Here is a 13,861-nt window from a genome sequence, read left to right on the forward strand (position 1 = left end):
TTTGTTTGTCTTTTATATATATATAATATATATATAAAGGTTTGTCATGTATGGGTATTTGTTTATCGTGTGCAATTTAGTTATAACATTTTTATTAACTCAGGGAGCATTATAATTGGACAACATGTTATCGTTAGTTAGCCGTAGCTATATAGCTTTTTGACCGTTCACAGTGCTCTGATTGGGACTTGTTGCAATCAGTAGTGCTTAAATATTGACTTTGTTTGGAAGCGGTTTGCTGAAATGGATGTTTTAAGAGAAGAGGGGGTCCACGAGCTGAAATACAAACCAGGTGGCCGCTTGGATATGAGCCACGGCTTCCTGCACCATATCCGGAGGAACCAGATTGCTAGGCGAGTTCCTCAGCTGCTATTAGCGTATGCTAGTGCAATAGGTCATTCAGCTAAAAACATAATCGTTGTTATTAGTAGTGAAAAGTAATTTTATGATTAAGTGAATGTTATCTTGTTATTAACACACACGCTTTTACATTCGGAGCTAAAATATATGGGGAGGTCGCAGAGGCCTGGTGACCAGTTCTCTTTGATTTAAGATGCTGAGAAGCAAAATGATAAACAATTGCACACTGAAAAAAACTGAGTTCAATCGGTGCGTGCATCTGTTAACAGGGGGGTCATTTTTAACTTGTTTTTGACAGAAAACACGACAGACCCCAAAAAATACTAGGAAAGCAATTAAACACATCACTTCACTTCTATAATGTTTTTGTTTGTAGGTTTCTTTGAAATGCATTTCAGTATAGCAAGTAAACTTGGCACAAAAGGTAAGGAAAATCTGTATTTGGCTTTTGAAAATAAGTGATATTTCACTATAAAGTCTGTTTATGTCCTCTTAAATTGTGCCACTTGTGGGGTGTGCCCATGAAAAAACCTGGCAAATCTTCTCTGTGAATCCTAAACAGTTTTTTTTCTGCTACTGACTCTTGTTTTGAGATTCTGGTATCCCGGATACAGACAGGCAGGTGTCTGATTGTTGCCGGATTAGCACCACCTGTTATCGTGGACCTTACAGGGTACGTGCCAATAGGGCAACTTCAAGTACCTTATCCAAATTAAAGGCCAAGTTCTATTTGACGCGGGATGTCAGACAGGCCACGAAATGGGCATCCCAAGAAGACGACACAATAAGAAGACTGTTTCTTCACCCTGTCAGCACTTTGGAACAGAAGTCAGTCTTCTGTAGATTTTCAGTCAAGGTTTGCAGAACAGTATGACTGACTGCGCTCTACCCAGAAAATCCAGAACAGACTCCAACAGACTCCGGTGTCATAGGGCTGCCAGGAGGCTTGCCATGACTGCTGTTCACCATCAGGCAAATTTGCGCTGCTGTTGGCAACATGTGCACTGGGACACTGTGCTGATTGCTGCACTGATAGGGTAGCAGCTTTTGGTGGAGGCAGTGTTATAACGTGGGGCAGCATCTCCTTCGGTGGAAAAACGAGGCTTGCCAAAATTTGAGCCAATCTCAAGGCAAGAGATATTGAGATGAGATTCTGCAAATGGTGGTCACCACAACAGAGCGGACCACCTCAGCTCCGGTCTTTGGGAGTGAAGTGGATGGAATGTCCTACCTGAAGTCCTGACCCTGTTGAACAGTTATGTGATCAGCTTGGATGTGGACCAAGCCGGTGACCAGCGTAGAAGATGCCAAGCTGTTGAGGCTGCGTATGGTTATTGCTGCATGCATAGCCCCATATTTCTTGGATTAAAAAATTGCTAAAAAAAATTTAAGACCTAAATCATCTAGTTCAGTAGGCACCACCAAACAAGAGTCAATAGTAGAATAGGCTGTTTGGTATTGGCAGAGAAGATTTAGCAGGTTTTTCATGGCACAACCCCCATACTCACCTCTGCTGATCATTCAATGCATATGTTAGGAAAAATGCATTTTCCTTAGAAATGTGGGACTACTGAAGGGCAAATAAAAAGGCTTCCAACGGTATGAGATTTATTCGCAAGGTGCATTGTTACAAGAAAGAAATAATGGACCTTACTTTTTGTGCCAAATTTACATAGGAACGACCTACTTTCATAATGCATTTTCTGAACTATACAACAAACTTAGAAATTTACATACATGCATATGTAGGCATGGATATCATGTCCATGAATCATTTCACACACAAAAAAACAGTTCAAAGAAAATCCCCAAATTACATTGCTAGCCTGTATTTAAGCTTCTCAATACTGGCTGAAGACTGGCTGACTGGTAAAAAGGGGCATTTGCTGTCAGTGTCTTTCAATTTTATTTAAAAGGTGACCTCTGTATACAGTGGTTAGTCAAGTCAAAAATCACAATTAAAAAAACAGTGTTAATCCATTAATGCTTGGGTTTGAATAAATGGAGAATTCTGCAATCTGTGACTTTGATAGTAGTCCACATGACAGGTTATTATTAAATGCGGTTGTTTCATTCTGCTGTTTTAGCATTAATTTCATGTAATAAAAAAAAAAAAGCCAGGTAAAATTAACAGTAAGATGAAAATGAGAGCATCACAGGGAAGAGTTAAAAATATTTCTGAGGCTTAATCTTTTCTTTTCTTTCTTTTTGAATGAACAAATTTTTTATTACATGTTCTTGATTTAGGTTTTATTTTATTTTTATTATTTATTTATTCATATGCCATGGAACAACCAAGTTGTCACATTTTCTGCATTAACAAAATTTTGATTCCCTTTCTCCAGAGATGACTATGATAAAGAAGTGAAGCAAGCCAAAGAGCTTCAGCGGCGGAGACACACCACAACCCCTCGAAGACCCCGTCGACCTGACATGCAAGTGTACCATCCTAGAAGAAGACGTAAGACTGATGTGCTTTCTCTTGACTTTTGTGCTGATTGTGCACCCATTAGCAGGAAGATAATGTGTGTGTGTGTGTGTGTGTGTGTGTGTGTGTGTGTGTGTGCGCTCATTGTTCAGATGGTTCAGAGCCAGGGGCCGGTGCTGATGCTGAAGAAAACGAGAGTGGATCAAGCACAGAGACTGACGCCAGTGGGACTGAACTCTTTTGGCTTGAATATGAAGCAGATTCTGGTACCATTACATCCATCCTTGTGCACAAGGTTAATGCCGATTTCTTTTTATGGTGTTTTCAGCTCTTTGGTCATTTCCTGTGTGTAATTCCTTTAAATGCCTTCTGTTTCTGAAGGAAGACAAGCCTGAGAAGGTGGTAGAACGTGTTGCAGAGAAGAACATCCTGGATGTAGCCATGAGGGCAGCTCTGAAGGTTCGAATTCGAAAGGAAATTGATAAAAGGCGAGACAAACGCTGAGCAATCAACCGATTACGACCATAAAGGAGCTCCACACAAAGAGGAGTAATGCTTCGTTTGCAGTTCTGCACTCCTCCAGAGCACTCTTGTGCGTTAAGGGTATAAGAAGGATCATTTAGAGTGACTGTCAGCAGAGATCTAACATGGAGACTTGTATTCAGGCCTTTTTTTTTGTTTTTTGCAAGACGGAAGAGCACAGTTTATGGCTGGGAGTTGTTTTCAGGTTTAATTGCAATTCTTGACCTTGGACAGTTGTGTTATTCTCTGATTCACATACTGAGGACACATTTAAGTTGACTGGACATTTTTAAAATTGTTACTTTTTTTTAATAGTTACATTTAGAAAGAGCAGGTACTCTTCAGCACAGAGTCCTAAAAGTGTTGTCCTCCGTGTCCTGTGATTCTTGTGTTTACAAAGATTCTGTTTTGTTAAATTAAGATTTGAACTCTTTGTGCGAAGTGTTTTTAGCTGATTATCGGTCTGTCAGCAATCCTGTGTTTAAGAAATGAGGGAAATTAGTTTTGAAGTCCGAGTTTAGTAGATGTTGGGCTGGTAACTGTTCTGTAGGTTTCAGTGCTGATTTATTTTGGATTGTTGAGAGGCTTATTTTTGATACTGTAATATCTTTTTGAGGATGACACTTTACATATAAAATGTATAAAAGCCATGCATTGCTGTCCAGTTTTATGGTGCTGAGCACCACTTTTTTTTTCTTATCATCTTATATGACAGAGATTCTGATTTTAAACATGAATATAATACTGGGACATAGAAAAATACGGCATCAGTTTGATTTGACAAATGTTTCACATCACATTTTCAGCAGGTGGCAGCATCAGTCATATAACCACACAGACCTCTGCTGTAGTTTTCCTTCTGTTTAAATCAGGTTTTACTCTGTACTTCTGTATAAAGAATGCATTTTTCTACAGAGACCTACTAAACAGTTTAGTTTCCATAAAAAGGGCACTTTGAATTGTTCTAATATTTCCCCTCTTTTGACTTTTTGACTAAAATACTTTGAAGAAATGAGGGGCTATGAAGAATTAGGTGGCAAGTTGCTGTACATGGAGTAGCACCTTAGGTTTGTATCCATTTCAGGATCTTTGTGCACTTCAGTCAGAGCTTCTGTCCTCTGCTTTGTCAGAAATCTCATCTCATTGGGGCTGGTTGTCCAACAATATATAGCCTCCTATACACAGGAAAAACTCTTAATTTGTAGAGTTCAGATTTCAAGTGGCAGTTTTATATTTTGCTATGCAGAGCTCTAAAATATGAACTTGAGTTTTCTGTGACAAAGCAGATGTTCATCTTGTGACCAAAAGGAGTGATTAGTTTGTGTGAAGTTGTACCTGTTCTCATATTATTTAAGCAATTGTGATTTTTGTATAACTTTTTTCCCACTGTTATGTTATTTCTTTCCCCACCTTTTTACCTGGAGCAGTAGTTTATGATTTGTTTTTCTACTTTGACTTAACCAAGCAAGCTGGAACTCGCTAGTGATGTATTGTGAAAATGCCTCAAGTCAAATTCCTATGATTCGTAAAACCCCACCTGACAGCTACGACAGGATTCATTTTAAAACGGATGTCTATCAGTTATTCAAGAAAACACGAGGAAAAAAAGGTCTGTCCCCCTAAAAGGCCGATAGCATGCACATGTTAAAATGTCTGTCTCCTATCAAACTCGAAAATGAAAATGGGAAGCTCCACTTCCCTGGCTATGGAAAAATACAAAACTGACTTGACATTTAGACAGATAAATTGTTGAGCCACACCATAGTGGGAGATTAATACATTGTTTTTATTGACGTACGAAGATATGCAAACTTCATCCTCTGATCACAGGGCGGGCCAAATATTACACAAAGCCTTGTCAAGGAGGAGTGGGCTCTGCAAATTGATTGGCTGAACCGAAACACTCCCCTTCAGGCCGTCAACGCCCTCCTCCAGCTTGCTTTCATTTCTTAAGCAGCATGTGACTGAAGGAGGGAGACACATTCCCAGGGTAGCTACTCTGCTGCTCAGCAGATTATCTAAAGTTACACAGATTTCCAGTTGGCTGAAATAGCCCAATCACAGCTCACAATTCAATACCCGACCCTTAGTGTAGCTTATCATTAAAAATTATGTAACTCATAACCTTTTCTTCCGTACGTTAATTCTGCCTGTGAAAAGCTTTTATGGGGTGAAATTATGCAGTTTAGCAAAGCACCAATTGGTTAGCCATTGTGGTAAACAGCACTGGTTAGACTCTTTTCCCATCTACTGCTGTATTATTTAAAAAATAAAAAAAAAAGACAAATCAAGAAAAATCCAGAAACCATAAACATACAGTTTCTATTTGCAAGAATGTGCAAGTTTGTATTGTCTTTATTTTTTTACATACAGTAGATGTTCATACACTCCACTAACAAACATACTGACCCAATGTCAAAATCAGCCAGCCATTCAGCTTCTCTACTATCAGGGCCTACATCACATTGTTTGTCTTGATTTATTTACTGAAGTACTAAACACTTGAACTGAAATATTGTCAACAAGAGCACTATTGTCAAACCTAGCATCCAATATCTGACCCCTCAATGTTTGGGGAGTTTAGAGTTCTGTTTACTTTGCCGGCTAAATCATTACAGCGAGACCCTCGAGCCACATCACCTGACCATGCGTCCGAATTTCTCTTCTTTTTTTCTTGCTTTTGATGTTCTTGTAAATAAATAGAAATCCAACTTTATACCATCGTATACTATAATAAAACGCATCTTGAAATTTGTAATGAGATCAGCATTTGAGGTTTAGCATTTGGCTTGGGAACTTTTCTCAACCAAATGGAGCGGTCTCGGAGACGGATGTTACATAACAGATCAGAGAATTTAGGCTGGATTACTTAATCTCACCGTCATAACACTTTGAAAGAACTTCCAACCACCCCCAAAAAACACAATTGCACAACTTTGGAACCAACAATGACTCTGTTTGATTCACAGTTACCTTGTTATCTACTGTACCTTTGTAACTGCACTTTGTCGGTATAAGATACTGTGAAGATAACCTGTCTTTCTAAACAGCCAAATCATGTAATACATACTGTGACAAAAAAAACTAACTGCTAGCTGACGATGCATTTTCGTTTTAAAAACAAATGTGTTACAAAAGCCTCATCTTTAAATGTGTAACTGAAAAACAAAGCACTCTTGAGTTCCCTTGTGGTTTGCAAGTTCACATTTTATTTCGCCCTTTGTTAACAGTTTAAAGCTAAATTAAGGCGAACATCTTGTGCAGAAAAGTTGGAGGAGGAAGTCCAGTTTTCTGCAAAAGTACAGTAGAGCAACAGCAAACACATACAGATATTGTATCAGCTGTCATCTAATCCTGACAGTGAATGCCAGTGACTTCAACTAAACAGCTGACCTGCCTCTGCCCTTCTCACTATGACTGTATTCCGCTTGCAGCATGCTTAAGTCGACCACCAATTAAAGGCTAAAGCTTTATCAGCACGTTGCTACATAAGAAAAAAAGATCTGCTTAGTGTGTGTGGTGCATTGTTCTTGAAAAACAAGCTTCCAAGCCTTTTTCCTTTAATTAGTTCTCAGTGCTTTTCAGTTGCAACAGCCTCTGTTGGTACCATGGTACTGTTACCGTGGTGAGTCTTCTTGCCCATTCAAGGCTGTGCAAGTATGAGCTCCCCTCTACTAACATTCGGTTAAATATAGATGCTTGGCTGTTGAGCGCAGTAGTGGAAATGCACAGCTGCTGCAGTATGACCAGTAACCACAATTTGGGTCCAAGAAGTCTAGTGATGTTACTCGAGTAGCAGAACTTGACTGTAACTGTATGTGCAAGGCTAAATTTCAGAGTCAAGAAGTACATCCAGTCCTCCGTAAAAGGGAAAGGGAGAGGTTCCTAGAAGTTATTTCCAGTAAGGCTTCTCTTGCTCAGCATATAGTAATTCTCAGTTAAAGTTTGACCTTTGCAGTAGAAAAATTAATACGCTCACACCCAACTTCATTAGGTATACCTGTTCAACTCCTCCTTAACTAAAATTACTTATTTTTCCCACGTAACCATGTCTAGAGTTTACAGAGACTCATCTGTAAAAGGAAAAATATCCAGTGAGCAGCAAATTCCTTGTTGATACCAGAGGTCAGGGGAGAATGGGAAGACTGCTTCAAGTTGATAGGAAGGCAACAATAAATAAAATAACCACTAGTTACAACAAAGGTGTGCAGAAGAGCATCTCTTTAAGCACATGGGCTACAGAAGCAGAAGACCGCACTGGGTGCTACTTCTATTACGAACAGGAAAATTAAGCTATAAATTACACACACTTACCAAAACTGGACAATAGGAGATCAGGAAAATGTTGACCAACATATGAGCTCGATGAGTCTCGATTTCTGCTGCAACATTCAAAAGGCATGGTCAGAATTCAATGTAACAACGTGACAGCATGGATCCATCCTGCCTGTATAAGTGGTTCAGGCTGGTGGTGGTGGTGGTGTAATGGTGTGGGCGTATGTCCTTAGTACCAACTGAGGCCTACCTGAGTATTGTTGCTGACCATATCTATCCTTTTATGACCATAGTGTCCCCATCTTCTGATCGCTGCTTTCACCAGGATAACGTGCCATCTCACAAAACTCAGATCATCTCAGGAGATTAAGCAGCTCATCTACTAACCAAAAAGTTAGTGCTTCAATCCCTGGCTGACAATCATGCCAAAGTATCCTTGAAAAAGATGCTCAACTCCAAGTTGCGGTCCATCATGGGAGTGTGAATGTGTGTGAATGAACTAGAAAGCAAATAAAAACTGATTGTTTGAATGAGGGATGTCGTAGTATATAGTGCGTAGTAGAGTAGAAAAGCTCCATACAAGAACCAGTCCATTAAACCCTTATCATCTTAAACTGTTTTTTTGTTTTGTTTTGTTTTTGTAACACGACACTTCCCTATACTGAAATGGCATCACACTCACCAGATCTCAGTCCAACAGAGTGCCTTTGTGATGGGATGTAGTTAAAGATGTGCAGCTGACAAATCTGCAGCAACTATGTGATGCTAAGTAATGTGAGTGAAAAATTTAGTGCTGTATGCTATATTTTAGTAGAAATGTGTCCTTTTTTAAATCATTAACACAAACATACCCATAGGTGCTAAATCTAACTCTTTCAAATCTATGTTCTCCTCGTTTTTGGCAAAAGTATGCATACGCACGTTTAAAAATCCGCAGCATACAAACCAAATGTGCAGACTACAGAATGGTCAAACAGCTCGCACGCTGCTAAAGGGCCTGCACAGACTTTTACTCCAAATCTACATGATTTGGAGTGAAGCCTTCAGTACAGGAAAAACTGTTCTCAGCATAATATTCCATTCAATGTGACGTTCCCTCAGCAGGTCATCGACAGGTTAAACTGCAGGGGATTTTTTTATGTTAAGTTTTCAAAATAAAAATGAAACTTAACCTTTAACCTCCTAACTCCGAACTCTTCCATGGCATGCATTTTTATTTATTTTTATTATATTTGGGCATATTGAGACCCAATGTATGTAAAAACAAAGAATCAGCAGATTTTTTTTCTTTAACCTGATTTTTGTTTCTAAGAAAAATGAGAGCCACATATGAGGACATTTGTTTTAAATTTTGATAAAACAGAGGCAGTATAATGTCCTCGTAAGTGGATATCAGGCCCTTATTGTTTATTTGGTTGCATTTACCCTTTCTCACTTTAAACTTTAAACATTTTAAGCGGCTCAGTCTAAATTCTTTGCATACACCTGTCTCCGGAGGCAAATATTTTTCTTAACAGTTGTTTGCCATTTCCTTTTAGCAGCGAGCTGTGTGAACTGCCCGAACTTGTCCGACATTCTGGTGTGATTAGGAATGACAACAGAATCTTCTCAGACCATATTTGGCCTTTTTATTGCTTTCATTACAAAACTGTAATTAACATATTACTTGGTGTTGGATGCTAACAATGACATGTTTCACAACAGAATGCCAACAGTACAAATGACTAAAATATCACATCATAAAGTTTCAAGGGTGTTTGATAATAAAAGAAATATCTGTGCAAACCTTTCAAACTGCTAAATTAGGATTTTATGTCATTTTATTGATTTATTAATCATTACTATGATCTCATCAATTTGTTGTAAGCTTTGCTCTGGTTAACAACTTCAAATGTAGCTGAAACGGGTGCTCAACCTTTTCAAAGTGACTGATGAGTTCTGAGATGTAACTGGAAATATTATCTTCGGTTAAGAAAGGGTGGGACATGTTCCCCTTTGAAGCTCAAATTGCAGTGTTTTGAATTTGCTTCAGGGTCATTGCTCATTACTTACACAACCATGGATTTGTTTTTACATTTCAGACACATTACGATCACTTATTTGGAAGGTATCGAGCAAACCATTAGTCAGTCCATTAAGACACCGCAATGTTTTAACAGTTTTGAAGTTCAAACAAATTCACCCAAAGCATATGCAAAGAAACGGTGAAAAAATAAATAACAAATAAAAATCACACAATCGGGTAAATGCATGCTACAATCAACTTGCATTTTGTCTGAATGGCAGGTTATAGTGTAAGGTGGATTATTTAGAACATTCAGTGCCAAACACAGATATGAGCTGTGCTCAGACTTATACTTGGTGTACAACTGGACACAAATTAGGCAAATGACAGTGTCAAACAGTTGATTCCAAACTATACTTCTGACGAGCAAAGGCAAACTGTACTTTAACATGTCATTCTCTTTTACTGATTACAGATTTCTCAAAGGTTTACACTGTATATTCCCTTTGATATACTTATTTACTTAAAGACGCATGTTTTAAAAAATGGTGGCAGCATTTTTTAGCCTTTTTAAAGAAGCCTTTTGTATGGACGCGTTAGTACTAATTATCTATTAATGTTAATACTGATTATCTATTTAATCGGTACTCTTTACAGTCTCTATATAAGCACCCTAAACTTTATAAACAGATGTTTATTTATGAACTCAGCTTTTTGCCTCCAAAACAGCATGGACATGGGACCATCTGAGGTGTCCTGTGGTGTGTGGTGCTGGTTTGTTGGTCTCTATGGATCTTGTGTTGATCCTGCAGATCCTCAAAAACAGAATATGGAGGTTTGGAGGCTCCATCAATGCCTTTGGTCCTTTCTAATGCTCTTCAAGCAATTCTTTAGCAGATTATGTGCATTTGCAGAAATCATTGGCTGGTAGGTCGTAGGGTAGGTCATAGCTCTGGAGGGATATGCTTTGTTTTGGGGACTTTGATCATTTAAAAGTAGCATAAATATGAATTGCAAGGTTTAATCATGTTTCCAGGATGAGGAAGTATAAGTGTAATATTATTATTATGTATAATGTATTTAGAGGTTGCAAATTTGTTGAGTTGAGTGCTTAATGACTTTTTTTTTTTACTGTACTGTATTTCATGAATGGATTTTACAGTTCACCACTAATCTTAAGTGGTGAAGATGAGCAAAACAAGTTGTCTGTGTGAAAAAGCTGCAGCTCATAAAACACAACAACCAACATAACTTAATAACTTAACAGTGAAGCTCTTCATGAGTTAATATGCCTATATATAAAAGCTTCTGGCTGGTTAGATATTTGACAATATTGCTATGCTCCTGATAATATCGCCTTTGTATAGACACAGAATGTCGATGGTTCTGTAAATGCTTTCAATCTTAAATTCTTAGTTCCTATATCTGCAGGTCTTTCCCTACTAATCTTCACCTTGTGCGTTTCCTACACTTACAGCTACCTTTATACTATTTGGGTGTTGATTTACAATAGTTTCCCAAGTTTAGGCTTGAGTTACAGTGATTACGTGACTGAAGGGCTGGGAAATGGTCGACGTGTCACAGAGCAAGCTGTTCTGCTATCCATTCAAGGTTCACTGTGACATGTGAACATCACTCTTAACCTAAATAAAGTGCGCTGAAGAATGTAGTTATGACCTGACCCTGTTTTGAAAAAAGCAAAAATAGTCTCAATGTTAGAATTTCCCTAGTTAAATCATTAACTGAACAGGCATTTTGAAAGAGCAGAAAAGTAAATGAATAAAGATTTTAAAGTATAATCACTACACAAACCCAGCTAGCTGTGTCGCAGATTTCACAATCACTGACTACTCGTCAATAAACCCAATCTTTAACTGTGGGATCTCCTGATCTTCTTGGATGTTGACTCATAGGTAAGAGGTCAATTACATTACACATTCATTTTTTTCAGTGTGTACAGTTTAGGTATTAAACTTTCCATTTGGAAGAGGAAGCGATATGAAAACCAAAAAAACGCAACATTGCAAACCTCTTTTATTAAAGTTATTTCTTTATGTGTACAGGATCACTTACATTAAATAACATGCTGGAATGAATAGTCCAGCACCAAGCAATGAAACCAAAACATGGTTTTGTAATCAGTTAGTTTTGGAACTCGTTACACAAACAAGTGAAGACAGCTCCTTCCTTTTTGCCATACAGGTGTTGCATACACCTGGCTGGCAGGTTAGAATACATTACGTGTGTCTTATGTAACTGCCGAACATGAGCTGAACTTAACTGAAGACTTGCACCACAAATTATCTTGCGCGATTTTCTTTGTTAAAGGTTAAGGCAGCAGGAGCTATGCAGTTTTTTTTCCTCTTCTGGCCACATTCGCATTTCCTCTCTTTGTCTCCAAAGCACTCAACCTGAGCTGTCCATCTGGTGTATTTATTTCCAATCGTGTCCACACAGATTTCCCAGCCATCTTGTAAACCTTCACTGCCATCTTTCAGCCACACATTACCGCGGACCCTGCCTGCACTGTCTTCTTCACTGTTTATTGCTTTGGATGGTTGACCTCAGCTATTTAACCTCATTCATCTTTATTGCCGTAACCAGATCATGATGCATTATTGTCCATCTTTATTATTATACAGGTATGCATACCCAAAGGTTTTCAGTCCGTTTTGAAACAGTACAAGTGGCTTCGCTTTTATGTGACTCAGTGCGTATAAAGTCTTTGATTTTCTGTCAGAAACATGTAGAATTTAAGGAGCTATTGGCATAACGTGATGAATGCACATGAGGTCAGTTTTGCTTGGTACACAGAGTGCAGCCCTGACTGTTAAAACTATCTTTAAATGTTTGTATTTTTCCCCTCAAACCATTTTGGGTGTGCCCAGTATTATCTGCCCTGCCACAACTGGTACCACATTGTTGTTGCTTGGTAGCATGCGTGTGTGTGATGGGTGGGAGGGCACACAGGTCAAATTATTCTTTGGAGCAACCTCCATTCCCACTACCTACCATATAACCAAATTATCAGCTACAATTTGAGCTTCAAAACCTCAGCCAGGGTGTTGGTTGTGTTCCAAGTCACATGAAAATGACCTATTGACTTTTATCTTGTTCTGACAGCTGCTAGTAACAAATCAAAAGACCACAGCGAACATTGCTCAGGGCTGAAACTGGTCCAGTGGCCCTGAAACTCCTTTAGTTCCCCCGGTTAAGTGATGCTAGCCTTACCAGTGACCCCAATGATGAATGCCAAACGGTTAAACAAAGTGACTAAGAGGTAATGTGTACTGGAGACCTACATGTATCCATTTGGATTGGAGTTTATTTATAAACCCATTTTTATTTTGTAGATTTACAAGCCAATGTTAATGATCAACATTAATCTTTGAGGGTTTCCTCCCCACCCACAACCACATTGTACTGCAATCTGAATTCAAGACTCCAGCACCACCTTTGGACCCCGAGCCTGAATCAACCTGCATCACAATTCTTAAAATGTCACAGTTGAGTTGTTTTACAGCCCCAACTAAAATAAATTTAAAAAAAAAAAAAAAAAAAAAAAAAGCACAAAACACATTGGAGAGGTGTAGTCGTTTATTACAGAGAAGGAAACTACCCAGTCCAGACATGAAGTTTAATACAGAATGAGCTACGTGTTCCTTTGGAAGTTGAACGCATGTTGGTGGTGGGGAGAAAAGCAAATGGGAGCAGAGGAAATAGAAAAGGCACTCTTACTATAGCCAACGGGATGACCTCCGAGTAGTAAAAAAGGGACCAAAACTAAAACTTCTATCCCACACATGAGATGGACATGTAAACAAGGCTGGTTTCTCTGTACTACACCAACCAAATGTTGCCATCACAGTAACGGGGATAGGCTTGAGCCAAAAAAAAAATATAAAATAATTGCACCAGATATTTTAAAAATGGGATTTTTGATAAATAACCTGCCTAAAAAAATAAGTTCTGCAGTCCAAAAATAAAAAACTGTTGTAAAATAGTCATTTACAATTAGCCAGTGACACTTTCTTGCCGAGGCAGTCCAAAGCTTTTCTGTACAACACTCTGGAGCCTCAAGCCAAACACCAAAATGACCACGTCACAAGAAAGTCAACACCTAATACCCAAGTTTGTTTAAAGCTGCCTTCTGAAATTTCGGCTTCTCTGTATCCACACCGAGTTTCAGAGAACAAATAAATAGTGTTGAGGTTTAATTCCTAGCCAATAAGACTGTGGCAAAGAACACACCCCTCTAAGGACAAAGATGA

General features: G+C 38.6%; 1 protein-coding gene across 1 annotated transcript; it reads left to right on the forward strand.

Moving 5' to 3' along the window:
* Positions 1-117: 117 nt before the first annotated feature.
* c12h2orf68 (chromosome 12 C2orf68 homolog) lies at positions 118-6,480 on the forward strand. The gene is made up of 4 exons (XM_084945330.1): positions 118-353; positions 2,706-2,821; positions 2,941-3,083; positions 3,170-6,480. The coding sequence occupies exons 1-4, from the start codon at positions 244-246 to the stop codon at positions 3,290-3,292; spliced, it is 492 nt and encodes a 163-aa protein (XP_084801456.1). The 5' UTR covers positions 118-243; the 3' UTR covers positions 3,293-6,480.
* The last annotated feature ends 7,381 nt before the right edge of the window (positions 6,481-13,861 follow it).

Source organism: Perissodus microlepis, chromosome 12, assembly GCF_051167445.1.
Source record: "Perissodus microlepis isolate ML-2025 ecotype Zambia chromosome 12, ASM5116744v1, whole genome shotgun sequence".
Taxonomy (NCBI): domain Eukaryota; kingdom Metazoa; phylum Chordata; class Actinopteri; order Cichliformes; family Cichlidae; genus Perissodus; species Perissodus microlepis.

Excerpts from the sequence above, each read along its gene's own strand:
- c12h2orf68 (XM_084945330.1), top strand. The coding sequence starts at position 244 with ATGGATGTTTTAAGAGAAGAGGGGGTCCACGAGCTGAAATACAAACCA. Across the intron at positions 354-2,705 it reads CGGAGGAACCAGATTGCTAG|AGATGACTATGATAAAGAAG; the intron begins GCGAGTTCCTCA and ends CCCTTTCTCCAG. Across the intron at positions 3,084-3,169 it reads CATCCATCCTTGTGCACAAG|GAAGACAAGCCTGAGAAGGT; the intron begins GTTAATGCCGAT and ends CTGTTTCTGAAG.